The 26,714-nt window shown below is 43.2% G+C and overlaps 4 protein-coding genes across 5 annotated transcripts; 2 read left to right on the plus strand and 2 right to left on the minus strand.

Moving 5' to 3' along the window:
- Window positions 1-1,544: 1,544 nt before the first annotated feature.
- On the minus strand, window positions 1,545-9,966 carry zc3h12ab (zinc finger CCCH-type containing 12Ab). Its single transcript, XM_035181935.2, has 6 exons — window positions 9,846-9,966; window positions 8,034-8,606; window positions 4,960-5,099; window positions 3,743-3,977; window positions 3,518-3,618; window positions 1,545-3,418 (listed from the first exon to the last, which is right to left on the minus strand). Exons 2-6 carry the CDS (start codon window positions 8,567-8,569, stop codon window positions 2,445-2,447), a joined length of 1,986 nt encoding a protein of 661 aa, XP_035037826.2. The 5' UTR covers window positions 8,570-8,606; window positions 9,846-9,966; the 3' UTR covers window positions 1,545-2,444.
- Window positions 9,967-16,668: 6,702 nt separating this feature from the next.
- On the minus strand, window positions 16,669-18,630 carry LOC118125127 (1-phosphatidylinositol phosphodiesterase-like). Its single transcript, XM_047344236.1, has 4 exons — window positions 18,596-18,630; window positions 18,165-18,396; window positions 17,350-17,996; window positions 16,669-16,681 (listed from the first exon to the last, which is right to left on the minus strand). The coding sequence occupies exons 1-4, from the start codon at window positions 18,628-18,630 to the stop codon at window positions 16,669-16,671; spliced, it is 927 nt and encodes a 308-aa protein (XP_047200192.1).
- A 793-nt stretch (window positions 18,631-19,423) lies between these two features.
- Window positions 19,424-23,635, plus strand: oscp1a (organic solute carrier partner 1a). The gene is made up of 11 exons (XM_035181958.1): window positions 19,424-19,792; window positions 19,965-19,994; window positions 20,683-20,837; window positions 21,204-21,371; window positions 21,708-21,788; window positions 21,893-21,996; window positions 22,274-22,402; window positions 22,484-22,538; window positions 22,674-22,819; window positions 22,897-22,957; window positions 23,108-23,635. Exons 1-11 carry the CDS (start codon window positions 19,681-19,683, stop codon window positions 23,225-23,227), a joined length of 1,161 nt encoding a protein of 386 aa, XP_035037849.1. The 5' UTR covers window positions 19,424-19,680; the 3' UTR covers window positions 23,228-23,635.
- A 252-nt stretch (window positions 23,636-23,887) lies between these two features.
- lsm10 (LSM10, U7 small nuclear RNA associated) lies at window positions 23,888-25,928 on the plus strand. Of its 2 annotated transcripts, none has more exons than XM_035181960.2 (2): window positions 23,888-24,146; window positions 24,892-25,928. In XM_035181960.2, the coding sequence occupies exon 2, from the start codon at window positions 24,937-24,939 to the stop codon at window positions 25,348-25,350; it is 414 nt and encodes a 137-aa protein (XP_035037851.1). In that variant the 5' UTR covers window positions 23,888-24,146; window positions 24,892-24,936; the 3' UTR covers window positions 25,351-25,928. The 2 variants fall into 2 exon arrangements, with proteins under 2 accessions (XP_035037851.1, XP_035037850.1); XM_035181959.2 differs by having other exon boundaries at window positions 23,888-24,010.
- Window positions 25,929-26,714: the final 786 nt, after the last annotated feature.

A 26,714-nucleotide genomic window follows, 5' to 3' on the forward strand; every position in this document is an offset into this window, starting at 1 on the left:
CTAATTTAATCAGAACAAGCGGCACTGCCTCGGCTTCTCCTCTGTCCCCGTGTAGATGTGCTGGGACAATTCTAAAATACAGTTGAGCTTCGGTTTATCTGACTCTTAGTTCTGCTGGAGAACAAGCTGTGACAGTTCATGGCGGCTCACAAGGTTTGTTTTAACCTGCACCACCAGTGACCTGCACAGAAGATGTTTAACATTACATTACATTACATTACATTACATTACATTTCATTTAGCTGATGGTTTTATCCAAAGCGACTTTCAATAAGTGCATTCAACCATGGGGGTACAAACCCAGAACAGCAAGAATCAATACAATTTGCTTCAAAAAAGCCAAACTACAAAGTGCTACATGTAAATGCCATATAATCTAAGGTGTAGTCGGATTATTTTACAGAACAGGAGAGAAACACGGTGCAAAGACAACAAACCGGTTCAGTGATGTAAACTTTTCTGATGTTGTTCGCATGGATGGTACAATAATTAAATATCCTTACTCACTTTTTATTGAAGGGACCTGTGATCATTTGAGTTTCCATCTTCTACCACTTTATTCTTCTAAATGATTCCGTATCAGAGGGAAATACAACTTTTTCTTTACTACATTACACACTACTCACGCATATTAGGATTTGTCACCCTATATTAAATAATATAATTACCATATATGACCATAAAGTACAGCGCCGTTGCAACAGGGTCAGCAAAACAGGCAGGGGCCTCGGGCCCTGAGCTGAGAGGAGGCCCCCCCGAGATCGCTCGATTACAAAGTAATGCACGGGGACGACGATTGTGTGAGAAGCTCCTAATAATACACCACCATCAATAACTACTACTGTTTAACAGTCTGCACTGTCTCCACATGATCCACTGTGTACTTCCAGTGCAGGACTTTGACTTGTAGTGGAGAATGTTTATATTGCAGTATAATAAAAGATCGTACAGTATATGCACACACATAAACACACAACACAGTTTATGAGATTATTGACACAACTGTGCAAACATAGGACATCCTGTAACACATAGACAACACTTAATGACAGTTAATAATGATTATATTTAACTGTCGACCAATTATCAAATGTCAAGGAATTAATGCTCAATCTAGAGTTGCATTAATTAGTCAATTAATGTGATTGTGTGATTATTAGAATTGTTCATTTATGTCATTTTTCAAGGAAGAATTTCAACTGTTTCCATATTTCCTGCTCCTCTTGTGTGAAGAGTGGCTGTGTTGGATTTTTGAACAGACGGACAAACAAATTGAAAAAGTAAATTTAGGCTTGAGGAAATTGTGACTCATGTTTTAAACGTGTTATAAAACATTTGAGTGACAAGGAAATTATTAATTGACGGTTTAATTTAGCTGCCACACCGAGCTAACCTCTGGAATGAGCACGTGTGACTGCGTGCAAAAGATCTGACCAGGTGTGATGGGAAATATGTAGCTGTGGGAACAAGACGCCACGTGCGCGCACACACACACACACACACAAGAATATTGTCAAAATGAAGGATGGACCGACTGAGACAAGTAATTATTTATCATTATTTTATTTCATAACCTTGACATTTATCATTGACATTCAAATTAAAACGATGTTTGTCATGTTCAATAAGCATTAGTCAATTTGTGGCTTATTATTGTGACTATAAATAACCCACAGGTACGTACGTCCGTGTCTAACTGACAAGCAACTGACAAACTGTTATGAAACATCTAATTTCTCATGATCTATGTCACAGTAAACTAAAAAATCTGCACCGTGTCGACACTCGAGTCTCTACAGCCAGTTCAAACTGTGGCAGACACACACTGAGCAGAGAATATAAAGCATTAAAAAAGCAGATTTAAATCTCATCATCTGTGAGATTTAATAATAATAATGGTGCATCACAGTAACAGGACATTATTATTTCACCATAACACATTAACTGAGGGGTTGGTAAAGTTGAATTGTTGCCCAACCGGCTGTGAGAGCGTAGATGCTGAACGGTGCCAATATGACACAAACACATCTTTATGTTCATCTCATCCAGGCCACTCAATACACTCAGTGGCCAGTTTAATAGGTACACTGTGATAGACCAATACAATGGTTCTGAGCAAGTTCGACTGTACTTTTATCACTGAGGTCATAGATAGAGCAGGAGTTGAACTGGATGGATTCCACTGTACAGGTGTACCTAATAAAGTGGACATTGAGTGTGAGTATCAGGGTGTTACCCCCTGTTAACCCCAACAAGTTGCCATAAAATCCACTTTTCTTTGTACATTTTAATTAAAGATACAATTTGTATCAACTGCATACTGCAAAAACTATTTATAACAAGGTGGATACCACAATACAAAAATACAGAAACTCATGTTTATCACAATTTCTGCAGCTGTTTTAGTCTTTGCACTGAAAGACGTGTGTTCAGGCCGGACGGGCTCATCTCAGTGGCCGGTTCTGACTCTGCAGCCTGAGGATCTCGGCGACAAGCATCTGTGGATCCATCGACTGAGGGAACATCTCCATGGCCGTGTCCACCAAGTGGGCGCTGAAGATGGCGAGGAGCTTCTTGCGAACGACCTCTCGCTCCTCTCTGCTGGGTTGGGTCGCCTGAGGGGGCTCCCACTGGGAGCGCTCGCCCTGCAGGTGGTGGACCGCCGGAGTATGACCCCCAAATGGATCGGACCAGTACGTCTGCTGCTGTCGGCTGTGGACTCTGCTGTGCTGGTAATCCGCCGGCTGACTGTATGCAGCCGGCGCGCTGACCGGGTACGCACTGTAACCGTGGTAATGAGGTTGGCCGTAGGGGTTTATATCAGAGCCGTGGCTGCTGACGGGCCCGATGCTATGATGGTGGCTGTGGTGCTGGAAAGCCGGTGCGCTCCCCCGAGAGGGAGGACCGTGTGAGCAGCAGCTGCATGGTGCTGGAGGGCAGCACTGCTGTCGGACACTGTGGACATGCTGGCAGCTCCTGTACGTCGCCCCGTACTGGTAATCATTAATCCAGGGAGCCTCCATGGGCTGACTGTCAATGGAGCCTAAACCAGAGTCCAGCTGCTCCGGAGATCCACGCACTGAGCCGTGGTCAGAGGACGAGTGGAAGCTGCTCTTTTCCTTTCTGCACGTTGCCTTCTTGCCGGAGCGGTGACTCGTCTTCACCTGAGCTACATGTTCGTTTTTATGCTCTTTCTTCACGGAGCCGCTCTCATGTCCCAGACTCAGTTTCTTGGCCATGTCCTCCACCAGCAACAGGCTCTGTCCAGGGACCGGACTGGAACAAGCGGAGGACTGTTTCTGAGCAGATGAAGGGAGCTTGGCGTTTTCCCGAATCTCATCGGCAACCAAGCGATTGGACTGTTTGGCTCGCTCAGGATGGTGGAATTTACATTTGATTCCGAAAGTGCATTTCCTTCCTGAAAGAGAAACGAAAAGTTTAGCACTGATGATCAGATACAGACTATAGAAACAAGTCTGGTGCAACTGAAAACATTTAACAGATGTCGTGCTCTCACCATAAGGGCACAGGAGCTTTTTCTGCGTCTTAGGAAACTTTCTCAGGAAGTTCTCCAGAGTTGGTCCATAGCGGCCTAGAGGATCATCAGGTGGCATAAACCTGCATCAGAGGGAAATTTAAACATTAGTCTACAAGTAGAACTTTACAGCATCTCTCCTCCTCTTCATTATTTTTCATTTATCTGTATCAAGTTCCAGTTGGGAAGCAGCGAGGGAAGACGTACTTGTTATTAACGAAGGAGTACATGAGCAGCCTCTCCTCGATGAAGCGCTTCCACTCGGGTTTCTCCCCCTGAAGGTCCCGGTACATGTCGTTGGACACGATGATGCCGTCAGACTCGTAGCCCAGCTTGACGATGAAGCAGTCGTCATTACAGACCACTCGCTTGCCCGCGACGCGCCGCGACGGCGTGAACACCAGGATCTTCCTCCTCTCCAGGTCGAGCAGAATGTGCTGATCTGTAAAACCAGACATAAGGATGCATGAGGGGACGATTGAGGACACACGTTGGATTTAGAGTCATGAAAAGCGAGCAGGCAGAGAAAGTGAACTCAGTGACCTGCTCTGTCTGTTTCTGTATCTCCAGCTATAAAATAACAGTTGATTAGTCAGAGTATGTGGACGTGAAACTTAATCTAATCAATTAGTCTCAATTACAATTTGTCAGGGCTTCACAGAGCAGATAGATTTACCCTGAGTACATATTAACTAAAGGCCCGGACCATACATCCTGCCGCTGTATATCAGAAACTGCTCATCTACATAAAGCAACCACTCTTCTAACAGAGTCAGAAGCCGACTTCCAAATGTTGCCCACATCTGGGTGTTATAATAACTGATGGTTATCTTTCAGTTTCACAAACAGTCAGAAAACCCCCCCCACATTTTCATCTTTCGTGTTGAAGCTATATAGGCCACAGATCAAGCTTAATCTACATTGGGTCTCCCCCATTCGGAGAAATGCAGCCGAGTGTGAGAATCAGCAGCTGCATCTGAGGAAATCATGTTTTTGTTTTTTTTAAATCAGGCTTTGAAAATCCAAACCAAAAAGCCCATAGAGGAAGACTGCAGAGGTATTTCCATTATTAATTCACTCTATATGACAGCATTACAGTGAGATTCCTGCAAGCACCCTTGTTTTATTTGTATAAAACGTGAAAAAAACTGTGAAAATGTATTTTAAAACCACCCAGAACACAAGTTATGATGTTTAAATACTTCAAAATCCAAACAGATTTAGTTCACAAGGATATAAGACGGGGGAAAATATAAAATTCACACATTTGAGCGACAGAAACCTGTAATTTTATTTTCCTTATTGCTTGAAAAAAAAAAAAAAAAATCTGAAACAACAAATGATTTATTCTGTGTGCAGGACAGTAAATGGCTGTGCCAGGTAAAGACGGAGGTAGACAGCTCACACACGTCGGGTCATGTTACCTGTGATGGGAACATCTGGCCGCGGCTGCTCCTTCCTCCACAAGGGAACGAACACGGTGACGTTGGTGTGACCTCGGTCCAGGAAGAAGTTCACAGCCAACTGGATTCCCAGACACGAGAAGACTTCCTTGTTCCCATGGCTTTGTGAATGAATAGAAACCCGGAGGAACGAGTGAGATAAAAGGAAACATTTGCACTTTAACAACTGAAAAACAAAGCCTTTAGGAAGGAAAGTGTCGCCGGGCCAGTTCACACAAAGACCGAAGCTTTATAATCTCAGTCTTTGAGGATCACAGCTCTTATCAGTGCACCCGATCACAACAGGACGAGGCCACACGTCTTAAAGAGGTCGAGCTTCATGATTGTGTCACGGTAACTAAGGCGATGAAGTCTTGATGAAGTATTTCTAACTGATCTACGAACAGGACTTGCTCCAGGCTCATAAAGATGTTTGACATCTGTTTTCACTAACTGAGTCCCAGGTCAATGACAACTGAGGATGTATTACTTTCACTAATTACAATCATTATAGATCATTACTTTCTAAATTGATCAATTAAATATTTAATAGATAGCATGTCGGTAAAATAAAAGCCTATCACCAAGTTCTCAAAGCTCAAAGATTGTAATAAATTTACTAGGTTTGAAAAGGAAATATATTCAAATCTGAGAAGCTTCTAAGAGAATTTCAGGCAAAAATGAGACACAGTTATTTAATTTGTACAATTGTGTAAAAAAAGAAAATACATTAATAACCATAGCACAAATAAACTTTGGTTGCTTTGCTTTAAAAAAGTTAAATTTTCATCCAATTAGTATCTATAAATCACGATCTGCAGCACAAAGTAACACCATGTACAATGTTCACTTATACAATTACTTAAACAAAGCTTCACTGTGACAACACAGCACTCGTATGTGCTCAGAGGCCTCGGGGGCTTTTTGCATGTGTCAAGTTTTAAGTCGGAGGACAAGGGAAAGACGTCAGCCTATAGGAGCTTGACAGGGTGAACTGGTGTACCGGTTGAAATGGTTTTTTTTTTTTTTTTCTTCGCAAGCATTGCAGCTCCTCAAGGAAACAACAAGCGGCACACACCTATGTGAGTGCTTTTAATTTGCATACTAGAGCAGCTAGTTCACCACATGCCTGAACGGGCGTGCCCGGCTGGGAGAGGCAGAAGGGCAGAGAGGTGTGCATACTCTGCGCACACGCACACGCACACACACACACACACACACACACACACACACACAAGTTTAAACACTGTGTTTTGTTTCCCTCATTCTCACGTCCATTTCCTGAACCATTTAGCCTCCAACTGTGTGTGTGCGTGTGTGCGTGTGTGCGTTCACTGGGTGCAATAGGAAGAACGAGGGGAAAGGTTGAGCGCACACACACACAGACAGAGTTCCCGTAACGACTGGTGATGTATCGTCCTAGAGGTGCAGATAACAGCACTTCCGGCTTCTCTATGGCAACCTCCAACACAGGAGAAACCATTGGGAACACGCTGCCCTTTCTGCCAACCACACAACAGACAGTGGCTGGGTGAAGCTGTAATTGTGTGTACAGAAGTGTATTGTGCTCCGAGTTAAATGACAGTCAATCAATTATGTGTAATCGCAAACTCAGAGCCACAGACGAACAGTGCTGTGGGAACCTCGGACCTATTCACCACAATAATTTGTCATTTAGTTTGAGAACCCGTCAATTATATTTTAATTGGTACTTCTGCCTCCACCCGTCTATGTGTGTTGGTTTATTTCTTGGCAGGATTATGCAAATAGTGCTGAATTGATTTGCTCTGTACTTGGTGGAGGGTGTGGTGTGTGTGTGTGTGTGTGTGTGTGTGTGTGTGTGTGTGTGTGTGTGTGTGTGTGTGGGGGGTGGCGCGGGCCAAGGAAGAACCATTTAAATCTTAGTTTGAAATTAAGCATTTTTTCTACACTTTCACTCATTTCTCAGGAGATAATTTGTGGATCTTGAACAAACTGACATATTTATGGTTGATGCGTTTACGACAGACAGGATTGTTTGGCCTCCGTCTTCACCAGTGCTCAGTTCCATTAGTTATTATCTTTATTAGCCTGTCGATTGACACGACTGAAATGTTTCAACAACTACCGGGTGGATTAAAATGTGGTGCGCTGGACATACACGTCAACCACAGGATGAATTGCAATTAATTTGATAATCACACATAATGACATGTCTTAAAGTCTTAGTTTTGTTAAACCACAGCCACGTTTAACTGTACCTTGACGAATGTGACATGGATCCTGCTCTACCACTGCTGTGGTGCTTTGTAGAAAACCTCTGCTGTAGTAATGTTCTTTTACCTTAACATTTAAATTAAATAAATGACAATTACCTATTAGTTCTTTGAAAGATACAGTAAAAGCTCAAATTAGCATGTTAGCATTGTCTCTGTGAGCATGCTAGCAGACATTAGCACGTAATTAGACGTAGCGCATCGGGCTGTATGCTCGTAATTTTGTTTAAATAGGCTAAGACGTACACAACACAAGATATGATGTAAGAGTGAAACATTTGCATGTTAGCATGCTGACATTTGCATTTAGCTCTAAGCGCTAGTTTGACGAGCCCAGCAGTCGCTAATCCTTTAAATATTACAATTATTGGATAGTGTTGATGTCGTGACCGCTAAGAACATGAGTGGCTTAATTACACGTTTGAGTAAAAATGATGCTTTAATTAGGTTAAATTAACTAAATTGTGTGTTAATTGTGCTGCTGATCCAATCATATCAGGACTGCATTTATTTTCATTATCAATTATAACTAAGTATTTTCTCATTTAAATCATCTGACAGAAGGGTCAGACAATAAAATAAAAAATACAGCTCAAGGTGATATATGCCAACTGTTCAAAATGAATACAAATATTATTTGATCATCAGCATAGTTGCCAATGGATCAACTAATTGATTAGTTGAGATAAAGCAGAGTAATATAATGATTTTAATAATTTAAGAAAGAAAAAAACAAGTGACAACCTATGAATTTGGGGTAAATTTACCTGAAAAAACATATGAAACTATTTATTTTCTCACCTCATGGCCACATTGCTGCCGTCTATCACGATGGGTCTCAGGGCGTCTTCATCCTCGCTGCTCTCCTCTCTGGTCTGAGGAGTCGACACAGTGACAGGCAGCTGCAGCGTGGGGCCCCCAGCCTGGGGGTCCCCTCTGGGCAGCACCACAGACATCATGGTCAGTGGAACATGCTTGGCCTCCTGACTGACACCCATCTTCATCAGCTCGCCCAGAACCTTATCTGTGTCTATGTTGGGGCCAAACTTCTGCTGAACGGACCGAACCTGAGCCGTGGAGTATCCCAGCTTGAGGAAGAAGTCCATCTGGGCCTCCAGCTGCTCGGGGTCCAGGGACGGGTCGGGTTCAGCAGAGTGCATTTTCTCACTGGACGGACGGGAGGAGTTTTGCACAGGGAGGAGTGAAGGGAAGATCCATGCAGGAGCGGCAGAGTCTGTGGGGTTCAGACAGGTTGCGGCGGGGATTTTACTCCACGGGTGCACAGATGGAAAAACGGCGACTTTAGCATTCATCCCTCCTTCCTCGGCGAAGCTCATTCATGCCCTAAAAATGATAACTGTTCCAGTGTCAGGTCTGAAAATCCAGAAAGACAGAGACGTTTGATTACCGTTTGTTACAGCTACAACTATTCCAATTAGTTGACTCATACCTGTTGTGGAAGAAGATTTAGAGATTATCTGCATGAGTAAAAGTAGCTTAAAACCTCCCTCCGGCATTATGAGCAAAATGTATTTAAAAGTCTCATCTTACTTTTGGGTGGTTTCATGTGTTGTATAACATTTCCTAGTATATTACGTTAAAGTCATTTCATATTTTTAAGTTCTTCTAAATGCTGTTAAATACGTGCAGCAAAAAGAAGAATTTATCTGTGAATTGTTACGGAGTAGGAGACCAAATAATCTAATATTTAAATAAAACAGCTTATAATTGTATTTAAGTTCAATACTTGAGTAAATGTTCATAGTTTTCTTGATTGCTTGAGTCGTGTTTTTAAACACAAATACTGCAAATTCCCTTCGATTCTGCTTTTCTTAGACGAAAATAAAACAGTAAATTTAATATCTGTGGGTGAACAGATGGTTGAAGCAATATGAACACAGCACATTGGACTATGGGAAACTGAGGTTAACATTGACACAGTACTATTATCACACATTTTATAGACAGACAAACGAAACTAATCATAAAACTAAGAGATAATAAAATATAGTGATGAGTGGTTGCAGCCCTATAGCTCCTTTAGTCTTACACCTACTTTGCCGCTTGTTCTATTTCTAATACTAATGGATGTTCTCATCATCAATACACATACAGATCGTTTTCCTGATTGAGTGTCAGGTCAATAAGACGGAACGAAAACTATTTTACAGTCTAATAAAACTGAGAAAATCAGCAAATTCTCACATTTGAACGACTGGAACTGGATTATTTTTTTTTAATATCACACTTTTGCTTAAAAAATGAGGGAGCGGGGGTTGAGTCCCACCCCCCTGCCTTTGCCTGTAACTGATGGAGAACTTCAGTGATCACTGTCTTCACTCCAAACATTTCTCATTCAACTTAATCCACAGAATACTGTGATACACTGAAGACGTATGAGAACATGCATTAATATAATTAAATCAAATTTCCACGGGGAGGAACCAGTATCTGACTGGTTTTAAAACAGCCAAACTGTAAAACTCCACGGATTCTCCTTCAGCTACATGTCAATGGAAACACAGGGCAAGAAGTGTTAAGTGTGTAAAAAGTCGCTCCTGCTGTTTCCGCCTCACCTGAAACTTCACAAACAACAAAACAGACAAAACGTACCTGAGGGTCAGACGCGTCTTTCTAAAAAAAAACCAGAAAAGTGTGCGTTCGCTCCGGTTTGCATGTGAACACTGACTCTGCAGATCACTGCCGAGAAACCTCCCTCCCTCTCTCGCTCAGCCGGTACAAGGAAGTTGGGGTTTTTCCCTGTTGTTGACATCAGCAGGCGAGCAGCGGGCGAACCAACCAGGAGGTGTGAGCGAGTCACATGCTGGGATTCCGGTCGAGAGGCGACGCAATCTGGCACCATCCGCGTGCGTCCGTGGCACCGCTGTGTGTCCATTACGCACGGATACATGAGCGGTATCGCGCAAAAGAAATACGCAACACTTTTGGACTTGGCTTCCACCCACGAATAAATACTTCAAAGATTATGTCATAGAACAGCCTAATATAACTTTACAGCCAAATAATTTATGTTTTCTTCACATTAAAACGCCTCTAAAATAGGTTTAACAATAAATAATTATAAGTCTTTGTTATATTACGGTAAAAATGAGGAGTTAAGCCTCCCAGCTATAAAAAAATAAATAATGATTATTTAATGTATTTGAAGCTGAAGCAGCAGGGCCGTAAGGAACCACAAGAGGGCCACAGGGCAAAAACTCCACATTTCTGTTGTGTTTGTACTTGTACTAAGTTTGTACAGTCATCCTGAGGCACACACTTATAGTGTTAAAAATACACCATGACGTGCAAACAAAATATTCACAGAATAATAAAGGCTTTTTCATTTCGTTTTATAAATGATAAACAACCATTTCTGCAGTAAAGTATGGAAGATGATAAGAAATTCCGATTGAAAGAAATTAGGGAAAATCACTTTAAATCCTGAGATTTGTGTCTGTATTTTATTTGTTGTTTTGATTTCAGCAAATTATCGACATCAATAGTAGCATGTGAATATGAAAAGAGAATAAGAAAATTAGATGGCAAAATAAATTCAGATCATGCTTTTAATTTAGTTATTCTTCACCATTTCTCAGGGTTCCTTTCTAAAATATGAGATAATATGAGGTCATATTATTCAATTTACTCATTCATGTTTTTAACCTCTATGACAATTACGCTGTCTCCACTGTGGTTTTGGCTTACGCTGCTCAGGTAAAGGGAGATTGGGAAGAACAGCTGGATGGGACTCCGGAGCTATTGTGTCTGGTGGATTTATGGGTTGTGGATTATGCTCTTCTGACTCAGGATCATGTAAGTGTTTCTCTTTATTTGTTGTGTGGGACTCAGGTGATGGCTCTGAAACGTGCTGAGATGTTGTTGATTCTGGCTCAGGTTCAGGGTCGGAGTGTGGAAGTACAGAATACAACCCAGGTGCTGTCTCAGCTGTTGTTTCTGGATCTGACCCAAGAGTTGTTGAGTCTGGTTCAGGTGTTACTTCAGGTGCTGCTCCAGATGTTGTTTCCAACTCTGGAATGGGTATTGCTTCATTTGTTGTTTCTGAATTGAGACCAATAGTTGTTGAGTCTGGAGCAGGTGCTGCTTCAGCAGTTGTTTCTGAATTGAGACCAATAGTTGTTGAGTCTGGAGCAGGTGCTGCTTCAGGTGTTGTCTCTGAATTGAGACCAAGAGTTGTGGAGTCTGGAGCAGGTGCTGCTTCAGGTGTTGTCTCTGAATTGAGACCAAGAGTTGTTGAGTCTGGCCCAGGTGCTGCTTCAGCAGTTGTTTCTGAATTGAGACCAAGAGTTGTTGAGTCTGGAGCAGGTGCTGCTTCAGGTGTTGTTTCTGAATTGAGGCCAAGAGTTGTTGAGTCTGGCCCAGGTGCTGCTTCAGCAGTTGTTTCTGAATTGAGACCAAGAGTTGTTGAGTCTGGAGCAGGTGCTGCTTCAGGTGTTGTCTCTGAATTGAGACCAAGAGTTGTTGAGTCTGGCCCAGGTGCTGCTTCAGCAGTTGTTTCTGAATTGAGACCAAGAGTTGTTGAGTCTGGAGCAGGTGCTGCTTCAGCAGTTGTTTCTGAATTGAGACCAAGAGTTGTTGAGTCTGGAGCAGGTGCTGCTTCAGGTGTTGTCTCTGAATTTAGACCAAGAGTTGTTGAGTCTGGAGCAGGTGCTGCTTCAGCAGTTGTTTCTGAATTGAGACCAAGAGTTGTTGAGTCTGGAGCAAGTCCTGCTTCAGCAGTTGTTTCTGAATTGAGACCAAGAGTTGTTGAGTCTGGAGCAGGTGCTGTTCAGCAGTTGTTCTGAATTGAGACCAGAGTTGTTGAGTCTGAGCAGGTGCTTCTTCAGGTGTTGTCTCTGAATTGAGACCAATAGTTGTTGAGTCTGGCCCAGGTGCTGCTTCAGCAGTTGTTTCGAATTGAGACCAAGAGTTGTTGAGTCTGGAGCAGGTGCTGCTTCAGCAGTTGTTTCTGAATTGAGACCAAGAGTTGTTGAGTCTGGAGCAGGTGCTGCTTCAGCAGTTGTCTCTGAATTGAGACCAATAGTTGTTGAGTCTGGCCCAGGTGCTGCTTCAGCAGTTGTTTCTGAATTGAGACCAAAATGCAGAGTTGTTGAGTCTGGAGCAGGTGCTGCTTCAGCAGTTGTTTCTGAATTGAGACCAAGAGTTGTTGAGTCTGGCAGGTGAAATGTTAAGAGTCTGAGCAGGTGCTGCTTCAGCAGTTGTTTCTGAATTGAGACCAAGAGTTGTTGAGTCTGGAGCAGGTGCGACGTTGTTGAGTCTGAGCAGGTGCTGCTTCAGCAGTTGTTTCTGAATTGAGACCAAGAGTTGTTGAGTCTGGAGCAGGTGCTGCTTCAGGTGTTGTTTCTGAATTGAGACCAAGAGTTGTTGAGTCTGGAGCAGGTGCTGCTTCAGCAGTTGTCTCTGAATTGAGACCAATAGTTGTTGAGTCTGGAGCAGGTGCTGTCAGCAGTTGTTTCTATTGAGACCAAGAGTTGTTGAGTCTGGCAGGTGCTGCTTCAGCAGTTGTCTTGGGAACCAGTCTGGAGCAGGTGTGCTTCAGGTGTTGTCTCTGCATTGAGACCAAGAGTTGTTGAGTCTGGAGCAGGTGCTGCTTCAGCAGTTGTTTCTGAATTGAGACCAAGAGTTGTTGAGTCTGGAGCAGGTGCTGCTTCAGGTGTTGTTTCTGAATTGAGACCAAGAGTTGTTGAGTCTGGAGCAGGTGCTGCTTCAGGTGTTGTCTATTGAGACCAAGAGTTGTTGAGTCTGGAGCAGGTGCTGCTTCAGCAGTTGTTTCTGAATTGAGACCAAGAGTTGTTGAGTCTGGAGCAGGTGCTGCTTCAGCAGTTGTTCTGAATTGAGACCAATAGTTGTTGAGTCTGGCAGGTGCTGCTCTTTTGAATTGAGACCAAGAGTTGTTGAGTCTGGAGCAGGTGCTGCTTCAGCAGTTGTTTCTGAATTGAGACCAAGAGTTGTTGAGTCTGGAGCAGGTGCTGCTTCAGCAGTTGTTTCTGAATTGAGACCAAGAGTTGTTGAGTCTGGAGCAGGTGCTGCTTCAGCAGTTGTCTCTGAATTGAGACCAATAGTTGTTGAGTCTGGAGCAGGTGCTGCTTCAGCAGTTGTTTCTGAATTGAGACCAAGAGTTGTTGAGTCTGGAGCAGGTGCTGCTTCAGCAGTTGTTTCTGAATTGAGACCAAGAGTTGTTGAGTCTGGAGCAGGTGCTGCTTCAGGTGTTGTCTCTGAATTGAGACCAAGAGTTGTTGAGTCTGGAGCAGGTGCTGCTTCAGGTGTTGTCTCTGAATTGAGACCAAGAGTTGTTGAGTCTGGAGCAGGTGCTGCTTCAGCAGTTGTTTCTGAATTGAGACCAAGAGTTGTTGAGTCTGGAGCAGGTGCTGCTTCAGCAGTTGTTTCTGAATTGAGACCAAGAGTTGTTGAGTCTGGAGCAGGTGCTGCTTCAGCAGTTGTTTCTGAATTGAGACCAAGAGTTGTTGAGTCTGGAGCAGGTGCTTCTTCAGGTGTTGTCTCTGATGGATATGTTTTGGTGCTGCTTCAGCAGTTGTTTCTGAATTGAGACCAATAGTTGTTGAGTCTGGAGCAGGTGCTGCTTCAGGTGTTGTCTCTGAATTGAGAACAATAGTTGTTGAGTCTGGCCAGGTGCTGCTTCAGCAGTTGTTTCTGAATTGAGACCAAGAGTTGTTGAGTCTGGAGCAGGTGCTGCTTCAGCAGTTGTTTCTGAATTGAGACCAAGAGTTGTTGAGTCTGGAGCAGGTGCTGCTTCAGGTGTTGTCTCTGAATTTAGACCAAGAGTTGTTGAGTCTGGAGCAGGTGCTGCTTCAGCAGTTGTTTCTGAATTGAGACCAAGAGTTGTTGAGTCTGGAGCAGGTCCTGCTTCAGCAGTTGTTTCTGAATTGAGACCAAGAGTTGTTGAGTCTGGAGCAGGTGCTGCTTCAGCAGTTGTTTCTGAATTGAGACCAAGAGTTGTTGAGTCTGGAGCAGGTGCTTCTTCAGGTGTTGTCTCTGAATTGAGACCAATAGTTGTTGAGTCTGGCCCAGGTGCTGCTTCAGCAGTTGTTTCTGAATTGAGACCAAGAGTTGTTGAGTCTGGAGCAGGTGCTGCTTCAGCAGTTGTTTCTGAATTGAGACCAAGAGTTGTTGAGTCTGGAGCAGGTGCTGCTTCAGCAGTTGTCTCTGAATTGAGACCAATAGTTGTTGAGTCTGGCCCAGGTGCTGCTTCAGCAGTTGTTTCTGAATTGAGACCAAGAGTTGTTGAGTCTGGAGCAGGTGCTGCTTGAGCAGTTGTTTCTGAATTGAGACCAAGAGTTGTTGAGTCTGAGCAGGTGCTGCTTCAGCAGTTGTAAGTTGAATTGAGACCAGAGTTGTTGAGTCTGGCAGGTTCAGCAGTTGTTTGTTGAGACCAAGAGTTGTTGAGTCTGGAGCAGGTGCTGCTTCAGCAGTTGTTTCTGAATTGAGACCAAGAGTTGTTGAGTCTGGAGCAGGTGCTGCTTCAGCAGTTGTCTCTGAATTGAGACCAATAGTTGTTGAGTCTGGAGCAGGTGCTGCTTCAGCAGTTGTTTTGAATTGAGACCAAGAGTTGTTGAGTCTGGCAGGGTAAGGGTGCTGCTTCAGCAGTTGTCTCTGAATTGAGACCAATAGTTGTTGAGTCTGGAGCAGGTGCTGCTTCAGCAGTTGTTTCTGAATTGAGACCAAGAGTTGTTGAGTCTGGAGCAGGTGCTGCTTCAGCAGTTGTCTCTGAATTGAGACCAATAGTTGTTGAGTCTGGAGCAGGTGCTGCTTCAGCAGTTGTTTCTGAATTGAGACCAAGAGTTGTTGAGTCTGGAGCAGGTGCTTCTTCAGGTGTTGTCTCTGAATTGAGACCAAGAGTTGTTGAGTCTGGAGCAGGTGCTGCTTCAGCAGTTGTTTCTGAATTGAGACCAAGAGTTGTTGAGTCTGGAGCAGGTGCTGCTTCAGGTGTTGTTTCTGAATTGAGACCAAGAGTTGTTGAGTCTGGAGCAGGTGCTGCTTCAGGTGTTGTCTCTGAATTGAGACCAAGAGTTGTTGAGTCTGGAGCAGGTGCTGCTTCAGCAGTTGTTTCTGAATTGAGACCAAGAGTTGTTGAGTCTGGAGCAGGTGCTGCTTCAGGTGTTGTCTCTGAATTGAGACCAAGAGTTGTTGAGTCTGGAGCAGGTGCTGCTTCAGGTGTTGTCTCTGAATTGAGACCAAGAGTTGTTGAGTCTGGAGCAGGTGCTGCTTCAGCAGTTGTTTCTGAATTGAGACCAAGAGTTGTTGAGTCTGGAGCAGGTGCTGCTTCAGCAGTTGTTTCTGAATTGAGACCAATAGTTGTTGAGTCTGAGCAGTGTCAGGTCTGAGACTGCTTCAGCAGTTGTTTCTGAATTGAGACCAAGAGTTGTTGAGTCTGGAGCAGGTGCTGCTTCAGCAGTTGTATTGCAGGTTAGTCTGGAGCAGGTGCTGCTTCAGCAGTTGTTTCTGAATTGAGACCAAGAGTTGTTGAGTCTGGAGCAGGTGCTGCTTCAGCAGTTGTCTCTGAATTGAGACCAAGAGTTGTTGAGTCTGGAGCAGGTGCTGCTTCAGCAGTTGTTTCTGAATTGAGACCAAGAGTTGTTGAGTCTGGAGCAGGTGCTGCTTCAGCAGTTGTTTCTGAATTGAGACCAAGAGTTGTTGAGTCTGGAGCAGGTGCTGCTTCAGGTGTTGTTTCTGAATTGAGACCAAGAGTTGTTGAGTCTGGAGCAGGTGCTGCTTCAGGTGTTGTTCTGAATTGAGACCAAGAGTTGTTGAGTCTGGAGCAGGTGCTGCTTCAGCAGTTGTTTCTGAATTGAGACCAAGAGTTGTTGAGTCTGGAGCAGGTGCTGCTTCAGCAGTTGTTTCTGAATTGAGACCAAGAGTTGTTGAGTCTGGAGCAGGTGCTGCTTCAGCAGTTGTTTCTGAATTGAGACCAAGAGTTGTTGAGTCTGGAGCAGGTGCTGCTTCAGGTGTTGTCTCTGAATTGAGACCAATAGTTGTTGAGTCTGGCCCAGGTGCTGCTTCAGCAGTTGTTTCTGAATTGAGACCAAGAGTTGTTGAGTCTGGACCAGGTGCTGCTTCAGCAGTTGTTTCTGAATTGAGACCAAGAGTTGTTGAGTCTGGAGCAGGTGCTGCTTCAGCAGTTGTTTCTGAATTGAGACCAAGAGTTGTTGAGTCTGGAGCAGGTGCTGCTTCAGGTGTTGTCTCTGAATTGAGACCAAGAGTTGTTGAGTCTGGAGCAGGTGCTGCTTCAGGAGTTGTTTCTGAATTGAGACCAAGAGTTGTTGAGTCTGGAGCAGGTGCTGCTTCAGCAGTTGTTTCTAAATTGAGACCAAGAGTTGTTGAGTCTGGAGCAGGTGCTGCTTCAGGTGTTGTCTCTGAATTGAGACCAATAGTTGTTGAGTCTGGAGCAGGTTCTGCTTCAGGTGTTGTCTCTGAATTGAGACCAAGAGTTGTTGAGTCTGGCGGTCCTGCTTCAGCAGTTGTTTCTGAATTGAGACCAAGAGTTGTTGAGTCTGGAGCAGGTGCTGCTTCAGCAGTTGTTTCTGAATTGAGACCAAGAGTTGTTGAGTCTGGAGCAGGTGCTGCTTCAGGTGTTGTCTCTGAATTGAGACCAAGAGTTGTTGAGTCTGAGCAGGTGCTGCTTCAGCATTGTTCTAATTGAGACCAGAGTTGTTGAGTCTGAGCAGGTGCTGCTTCAGCAGTTGTTTCTGAATTGAGACCAAGAGTTGTTGAGTCTGGAGCAGGTGCTGCTTCAGGTGTTGTCTCTGAATTGAGACCAATAGTTGTTGAGTCTGGAGCAGGTGCTGCTTCAGGTGTTGTCTCTGAATTGAGACCAAGAGTTGTTGAGTCTGGAGCCGGTCCTGCTTCAGCAGTTGTTTCTGAATTGAGACCAAGAGTTGTTGAGTCTGGAGCAGGTGCTGCTTCAGGTGTTGTCTCTGAGTCCAGCCCAACAGTTGTTTCTGACTCCAGCTTGGGCACAGCTTGAGCTGTTGTTTCTGAATAAGGTCCAGGTGTTGTTTTATCTGCTGCAGGTGTTGTTTCACCTATTGTTTCTGACTCTGGCCCAGTCACTGCTTCAGCTGTTGTTTTTGAATCTGACCCAGAAGTTATAGCCTGTGGTTCAGGAACTGGTTTAGCTTTTTCTTCAAACTTTGGCGTTGACTCCAATCCAGATAATGTTGACTCTGCTGCTTCGGGTGTAATGTTTGGCTCAGTTTTAGGTTGTGCTTGTTCAGATGTTGATGATGTTGGCTTGGGTTTTGGCTCAGTTGTCACTTGTATCTTTCTTCCACCATCTCCTATTTTTCCACCTTTTACACAGTTGCAGGGTTTGAGTTGAATGATGTTTTTAATAAGATCAGCACTCGGGAAGTTCATGCTTAGGACTCCCAAGCAACCTTGGTTTGAGGAGCTTTTCTCATGTTGCACCACAAAGTTGTCAAGCTGCTTGTTAAGTGTTTGAGCCAACGTTTTAGGCCTGCTGAGACGTGATGCTGCACTGTCAGTCAACACAACATGATGATCACAGAGTTGTGACTTGATATTCCTTATTTTGGCTTCCACATTGATCAGCTTCTTATTTTCAAAGAACGTTGACTCTTGGTTTTCTATGCCACGATAGAATGTGTCACTCTGGAGAAGAACAATATTCCCCCTCACCTGTTGCATGTTTGGGATCGATGACTTAGTCCAAATCTTATTTCGGTTCTTGTCGATCAATTCCGTCATCAATTTTGTGACTTTCCCCTGGAAAAGCCCATGTAATGTTACTTTTACAAGCACACTCTCACTGCTGTGGGTGTTTAAGAAGTTGAAAATAATCCTAAGTACTTCATCTAAATGAGCATGTTGCCAAAACATCCAATGACTATCCCGGATATAAATATATTTTTGGTTCGACAACCAAATTCCAACATGCAAATCAAAATACCGCACTCCCAAATTGAGTTGCTTGTCCAAGGTCCAAACTTGACATTTAGCAAGAGGTCCTCCATGTAAGGATAAGCTCTCATGGGTTCCAGGTATGGAGAGAGCAGATATGAGGGTCTCATCAGGCACAGACTTCATCCAGTCCAGGTTATAAAGTCTTGGATCGATGGCTGGGTCATCGTTGAAACCTGTTCCTGAGCCCGAACAGGAGTTTATTCTGGTTGGGGAAAAGACATTCGAGTATTTCGGAATTTTAACAAAGTTTCAATTGTTCTTTACCAACAAGCATATAAAAACTGAAATGATGAAATATATACTTCCTTCCTATGTTTCCATAACACAATAATTGATTTGATAAAGCACATTCTTCTATGTTTTTTTTTATGTCATAATCATCAATGTCATGTTCAACTTACATCAAGAAAAGCCAGAAGTACTGATGGTTCTCCATAATCCGTTTGATGTCCAACCTGAATGGTCCAGTAATGATTTGTCCAGCTGTCTTTCCGAGAAGCGTTTACATTTTTGTCTCACCTATGGAGCCTTTAACTGTGAACATGACTGAGACGAACAGACACTTGTCTCCTTTGGAGTCAGCTGCTGTACAGATAGACTTTCATTTGCATGATTCTTCTCTCTAATCTATTGTTTTGAATGAGAGGGAGAGGGAGTGACAAATGTGTAGGCAGCGATACTATAAGACCAAAAGTTTAATAAATATATAAACTTATTGGATACTGTCTTTCTTTTGATATGTGGAGTCATTTCACTTGTTTTCAAAACTTAACCTTTTCTGGCTTTTCTGGTTTTATTATTACTTTGTTATATCCTGACCAGGCCCCGGTCCCAATCACATCAAACCCCTTTGGGATGAATTACAAAGAGTCATTGCTCGTACCCAACTTCGCTCGTCCTCTTGTGGCTGATACCTGCAGTCATGTTAGAGTCATGCACAGACTGTTGTGATATGTTTAATAATCGCATTTAGGTGTAATGTTTAGGTTTGCACACATCAGGCATCCACATATTTTTCATCATTTTATAAAACATTTTGTGATGCGTGTTTCCTAAAATAGAGTTTCTAACTCATTTGTTTGCATCATGCTGTGGATATTTGTTGCGCTATAAAAGAGGCTAATTGGGGTTGTTTTCTTTTTCCACATACTCACTAAATACTCACTGTGCCTCTTTCCTCTCTGTGGTTGGTTGATCCGTGCTGTGACGCCATCCTTATCCTCCAATAAGCTTGTATCTGGCCTCTGCTGATCCTCTTCCTCACCACCTGTTGCATCTTAGGGCGAAAGGTTATCTGCAGAACCACGATCAGATAAGACGTTTACATGTGCAGCTTTGTTACAAGTGGTATTTCACAACAGGAACAACCAGATAATGATAAATAGCGAGAGTGCTTTTGATCTGCAAGAGGCTCAACTGCTTCTGACACCCACGTCTGCACCGGGTTTTTTTGCCCCGGAGCTAATCCCGTCTTTGTCTTTGCAAGATGTCTGTGAGAACTCTCCCCCTGGTTTTCATTAATCTCGGTGGTGAGATGATTTACATACTGGACCAACGCCTGCGAGCGCCCAACACGTCTGATGACAATTCAGAGAAAGGTAGAGGTAGATAGAGGCCTGACAGGCTTGGTACATGTGTACGTGTTTCGCTCCCACTCATCCCTCCCCCTGACAAGCTGTAGCAGTCAGATGTTAGCTCATAAACCGAGCATGTGAATCTCACATTTCCATTGCACAACACCCCAAATGCCTCTTGTTTCTTCTCTTGCAGGAGTGTGGTCAGAAAATGACAGAAGAAGAGGTAGAGATACCGCACATCAGTATATTGTTGTTTGTTCAGCTGGCTGTGCCGCTGTGGTTTCTACTTTTAGTTGTTGGTTGTGAAGTGTAGAAATAGTCTCGGTACAACCTTTATATTACAGTATAATTATGATGTATGCATACAGGGTACTAGTGTAAGAAAACAAGACGATAAGGGGACGAGGAAAAGAAAAAATGGGCATTTTAGAGGAAAGAAGACAGATTTTCTAACATTGTATGTTGCCCAAACTGCAGCAAGTTAAAGGAGGGAATGTAAAGTGAGTTAAGGAAGTTAGAGGAAAGGATGTTTGACAAGGCCGGATCAACAAAGCTCCATCTTCAGCAGGAACTGGCATTTTGTTAGCACCTGGAATTACACAGTTAAATACAAGCTGTGTCGTTACCATGCTGCTTATGCATTTCACATAAATAAGTAACTTAATTCATAGATTCAATAATCGGTGAGGAACAACAAACCTAGCTAAATCAATATAGAGTAGAAGAAGTCACAAAGCAGTATCCATTTAATTAGCATTTAATCAGCCTAAAAAGTTATAGAGACTTTATGATCTCTTTTGACAGGCCACAGTCTACAGCAATATAAAAAATTTGCAATAAAATATAAGCTCCAATAGTTAATATGACCCAGAATAACCACTTTCCTTTTCTGTCCCTTCTCCTGTTCGAAGTTCTGAATGACATCGTGGGAACCCTGTTTAGTAAAGCATTCATCGATGAACTTCTCAAACCTCAGCAGCTGTATTCTCACAGGACACTGAAAACTGTGCTGACTCGCTTAGCACACGCCTCCATCATGAGGTTGAACCCCGCCAGCATGGACAGGGTACGTACTGGAAACCAGATCAGGGCTGTTCTGGGACTTTCTGAGGCAAAATCCAAGTTAAAGTTTCCCTTAAGTCTCAGGTCTTGAGTCAAGTTGTCACAAGTCTTTCAATTCTCTGAAAATCGTGTCGTTAAGCGGTGTAATAATTACATTTTTCAACAATATGTGTATGTTTTGAGTGTTTTTATACGATTTTAAAGTTTAGGTCAGACTCAAAACCTCACTTTTATGACTTAATTCTGACTTGAATGCTGCTCTGAACTCTACACACCCCTGATTCTAGATACTGTTCAAGTCCTTGCAGTGCTGCATTTTCATTGGTGCACCAAATGTTGTCTCTTTGTCCTTTTTCATTCCCTCCTGCAGCTTTACGAGCTGATGGTTATGGCGTTCAAACACCAAGTCTTCCTCTGTCCACGGCCAAAAGACTTGCTGCTCATCTCGTACAACCACATAGACACCATCAGGGAGTTTGTGAAAGATACTCCGGTGGTCGTGAACCAAGTGGACGAGACACATAGGAAGATAATTGAGGTGCCGCTGTCTTTTATTACCCTCCAGTGTACTGTTAGTTTACAGAGTCTGTACAACTAGCTTGACATATCGTCTGGATTCCAAATGCCAATGGGCCTTTCTGTTCACAGCAGATGTTATTGTAGGAAAACAGCAGGTGTCACTGACAAAATGTTTAGTTTAAGTATAACCTGACATGTGTGACAGCCAGAATGAAAAATAGCAGAAACCTGAACCAAAGCAGCTTAGTGGAATTCAGCTGTCAGTCGTTATATAATTTATAACTTTGCTTAACCTACAGCGACATGTTAGTGTGAATGCACCCTGTGTAACCGGTTTTTATTCTTCTCGGTGCAGGTTTACTCTTCATTACCAGAAGGTGAATTCCAGCTTCTCAGACAAACTCTGCTCATATTCTTTCAAGACATGCATGTTCGCGTGAGTCCCCTGTCATTACCTCATCAGCCCATTACAGTGAAATATAAATATAACAACTTCTTTTATCCCCAATCAGCACTTTAAAAAAAATCTTTTCCTCTCAGGTGTCACTTTTCCTCAAGAATAAAGCCCAGAATCCCAACGGACGCTTTGCCCTGTCGACCTCAGGTCCGGTGCCTCATGGGATAGATGTCCCCGGGTTAATGAGGTGGGCAGACAAAATCTAACAATCAATGTCAGACTCTTATACATGTGAATATTGATGTGTTGGATATAGCACAAAGTCTTTTTACTCAAGTTTCCGAGGATGAAACAGTAATAGGAGCATCCAGCACAACTTACAGAGCACAGTCGATTTCTCTGAGAGGACTTGAAGGCTCCACTGACCAGCTGACTTAATCATAAAAGTTCTTGTATTTAGTCTTTTACCGACCATAAGAAATATCTCCATATTCCAGAGTGTCATCGTCCTCTTGTTTCTGCAGGACGTTCGACACTAAGGGCCGAGAAGTGAGACGAGGCGAGTTCCCCACTGGAGGAAGTTACACCAGCGCCATCAGAGAGGGATGTTTCGAGCTGCACGGGGACAGAGTCGTCAGACTGGGCAGGAACATGTATGTAGCGTGTGCATCCTTTAACACATGCAACAGCACACGTATGAACTAAACCACATCACGTGTTTGATGGATTCACAGGTACACGGTGAACCATCCAGAGGAAACACACACATCCAAGGCTCCCTCTGTCAAGGTAGTGATGTGCAGACATTTATTAATTTCCTCTTGTGTTTATTTGGCTTTTGATTGTTGCATTATATCCAGAACACTTTTAGGTTTAGCGTTTTCTTTCTGTTCTCTTCTAACCGTCCTGCACATCACGCTGCAGACAAACAACACTCCCAACCTGCTGGCCAAGGAGGAGCTGAACCTGCTGGCTCGTCTGATGGGCAGCGTGAAGGCTGAGAACAAGCCCAGAGCTGAGACTGGCTTCAGGATCAACCTGTTCCCTACAGACGAAGAGGAGGAGGAGGCGTGAGTCTTCGTCTTTGCTCATTCTCATACAGTTGATTTGAATTCCCACAAAAATGTTTTTTATTCTGGGTTAACAGGGGGGATATCAGTGGAGCTGAGGAGTCCATGTTTGGAGTCATCAATATTCAAGCGATGAAGGTGATATAACGCTGCAGAATGATTTTAGTTATCTACTGTCTTGCAGATAACTTTTTAAAAGCCTAATAAAACATATATGAAACAGTCACTTCACTAATTAATGTCTGATGACTGATCTGATGAGTTATATCTGTTTTTTGGGGGGTTCAGGACGAACAGGCTGCCTCTGAGCTGGCTCTCATCGCCGGACAGTTCACAGAACCAGAACAGCCTGAGACCATCGGCTGTAGCAAAGGAGACGACCTGCTGGCCATGATGGATGACCTCTGAGATGAACCGTCACTGGTTGATCTCTGTCACTGGTGTCAGTGATGACGTTTGAATGAGATTCATTATTTTGACTTCACGGCCTAAATGACTGATGCCAACTCAATGCATCTCGGCTACAATCGCATTTTGTGCTAATATCAATATCACTGAGATCCGTGAGCTCGTGTTTAATCTGTAAAATATGTATTTGTTAGTTTAGTCTACACACTGTGGTTTAACACACACTTTTATTGTTAGACATATTAATATATTTGTTTATTTATTATAATTGTGTGTTTCCCATAAAGCATATATTTATATTTTTATGATTGTTTGTTGTCGTTTTTCCACAAAATATGCAATAGTGTTAACAGAGTTAGCGATGATTTAATCATTAAGAGACTCAGGGCCTTTAACTTAAAGTATAAATATGTGGCAGATTCATATACAGTGGTAACGAATAGATTGATTTACTAAGAAATGTTTTAAATAAAATATAAAACTGTATTCATATTTTTGTTGTTGTTTTTATTGTTGTTATTATCATTTAATTGAAAGAAATAGTCAAAATAAACTGCTCGTTGTGTGTATCTGGTTGTTTTCTGGAGCAGCCTGCAGAGGGCGCTGTTGTTTTGTGTGTGTGTGTGTGTGCGTAACAAGTGACGCAGGGTAAGACGTCATCACGCTGCCGTTTCCTCGGTGACGGCGGCGCTAAACGCGGAAATACCAACGTGTGGAAAACTTTGCGCAGTTTTGTCTCCTGACGCTGGATTTGCGCACGAAACAGCGCGTTAAGTGACGCAGGTGAGCGATTCACAGAAACACGTGAGCGGAACAGATTGATATTTACCTTCCGGAAGCTCTATGAAGCCGCTGCTAACAGCTAACAGAGAAGCTAACGGCGGAGCTAACTCCAGCAGACACAGGCGGAGGTGCACAGGTTTGATTCCGTCAGTTGAAGTATGGGGGGGGGGGCTCATCAGACACATTCCCCCTGGACCACAGGACTTTAAACGGAGATTCCAGTTTGTTTTTAACAGCTTCCATCAGACATTGTTTACACTTTATACATATAGGACAGATGGGTCCTCAATCAATCAATCAATCAATCAATCAATCAATCAACCAATCAATCAATCAATCAACATTTATTTATAAAGCCCATATTCACAAATCACAATCCTCTGTTTTTAACCCTCTAAAAGAGTAAAACTACCAAAAACCCCACATCAACAGGGATCCTCTATTTATTAAGAATATTAATAATGTAGATAAATCATATTTGATATGTCATGTGACCCACTGACTCCAAACCAATGCTTTGTGGTATTATTAACGTTATTTAATAACAGCTTCCATCAGAAATTGTTTTAGACATATAGCACAGATGTTTAACTTTAGGGAATGTTATTTTAGTGTGTGCTGCATTTGGAAATTCAGCAAAACACCTTCACTCATCAGCAAAAGTAGAAATAACAATATCACAGATTAAAAATTAACACATAGTAAAATTGAAATTATCTGTGTGCTGACATTTACATTGTTGGAATTGTTATAATATAATAATAAAATGTTAAAATACACTTTCCATCAGCTCTATACTTCTGTTGTTGTTATCATTATTATTCCTGGTTTCCTCTGGAGGTGAATCACATGGTCTAAGCTGACTTCCTGTTGTCCTGCAGGTTTCCCTGACGTCTGGCCATCATCATCATCTTCATCATCATCTCATGGAGCCAGAGGAAGATGAATCCCCGCCGTCGCGCGCAGGCCCAATCGAGGTCGTCAACTCGATTCGTGAGCGTGCCATCGCAGAGAACAGCATGGTGGTCCTGCTGCAGGGTCTCCAGGGGGAGGTGACCACCGTGGACATGAGGAACGAGAGCACGGCGCGGGGACGCGTGGTGAACGTGGACGCCTACATGAACGTGCGACTGGAGGAGGTGTTGTACCGGGACCGGCGCGGTCAACTCACACAGCTGCAGGACCTGTTCGTCACGGGCAGGAACGTCCGCTACGTTCACATCCCGGACCACGTGGACATCATGAAGACGATCCAGAGTCAGCTGACCAAGATCCACAGGGTGCGCAACTTTGCTGGTGATGGAGGAGGCAGGAAGGAGTTTGCCAAGAAAAAGAAATAGACCAAACCTCTGCAGGGTGAAGAGCAGAGAGACGTGGAGGTTACAAGCGGATCTTTGTGTTTCAGATTTGAGTCCACACATCACTCTAGGTCGGGTTATTTACACTAGAAATGTGTGGTTTTTTCTGACTTCTTCTGATGTTTTGTTGTGAAATTGGGGATTTGTTCACCTCCTCAGGTCCTTTAAAGCCTTAAAATGAAACAATCTGACAAAGAGAACAAACCCCATTATGGTAAAACTGCTCCTAACGTGTGTTTATATTAATGTCATGTTGCTTATCCAGGTGCAGGTCACGTTAAGTTAAGTTATATTTCTCATTAGGAATCTTCTTTAGGCTAGATACAGCCAGGAAGGACAAAAAAGTGATAAGATACTAAAGAGGATGACAGTGAAACAGGTGTTAAATTTAGTTATGTTATATTTAAAAGTCTTAAGTTCAAACCCTGATCAAATGACAATGTACAGTTTGAGTTGAACTTTGTTTTTGTTTTTTTATTTTGGTAATTGCGTCTCATTGGTCATTTACCTACAGACAGTTGTTTTGAAATTATAAATAAAGATGCTCATCAATCAATCAATCGATCTTTGTTGTCGTCTTGGGTGAAATCATTATTAAAATGAAAAAAAATAATGTAGCTGATGAAAAACTAAATAAATATATTTACTGTCAAAAACTAAAGACACAACAACTTATATCAATTATCAATCAGACATGTTCGACCGTGGACAGGTTGCCAGCGTATCACAGGCTCGACATGGAGACAAACAACCATTCACACTCACATTATAGCACATAGCTGCTGTATCAAATTCAAATGGAACATATAACAATTAACAGTGAGTGCGGGTGTGGCTCAGTGTGTATTTGCTGTTGAGTCATCCTGCCCGGCAGAACAATGCTCCTCTGTTTGTCTGTGAAAATAAACTTAACAACTGCCCACATGCAGGAAAACACTCGTCACTATCATTAAATAATATAACACTACCGTTGCTGTGGAGGGAAAACAAGCTGTCACGTTTACCACAGCCCCCCGCCCCCACACAAACATGTCTGCTGCACTGAGCTGTCACTCTCTCCTGTGACCTGTGGCCGGACAGGTTGGGCCAATGGGAACCAGCAGAGCCGGTGAAAGGAAGAGAGTGTTTCGCTTGGAAAACTGCCGCCCCAGTGTTCTCCCGATGCACAAATACGATTTGGAATTTGAGGAATTTGCAAAAGGGGCATGTTATTCCTTCGCTGTGTCAGGAAGAGGACAGGCCTGACACAACACGAGCGGAGGCAGCTGGTGCAGATAAACCCTGCACTGATGGGCGTCCACTCGGCGGCTGGATCATTTGAAACTGAGTGAAACGCTGCGTTAAAT

Source organism: Hippoglossus stenolepis, chromosome 17 (genome assembly GCF_022539355.2).
Source record: "Hippoglossus stenolepis isolate QCI-W04-F060 chromosome 17, HSTE1.2, whole genome shotgun sequence".
Lineage (NCBI taxonomy): Eukaryota > Metazoa > Chordata > Actinopteri > Pleuronectiformes > Pleuronectidae > Hippoglossus > Hippoglossus stenolepis.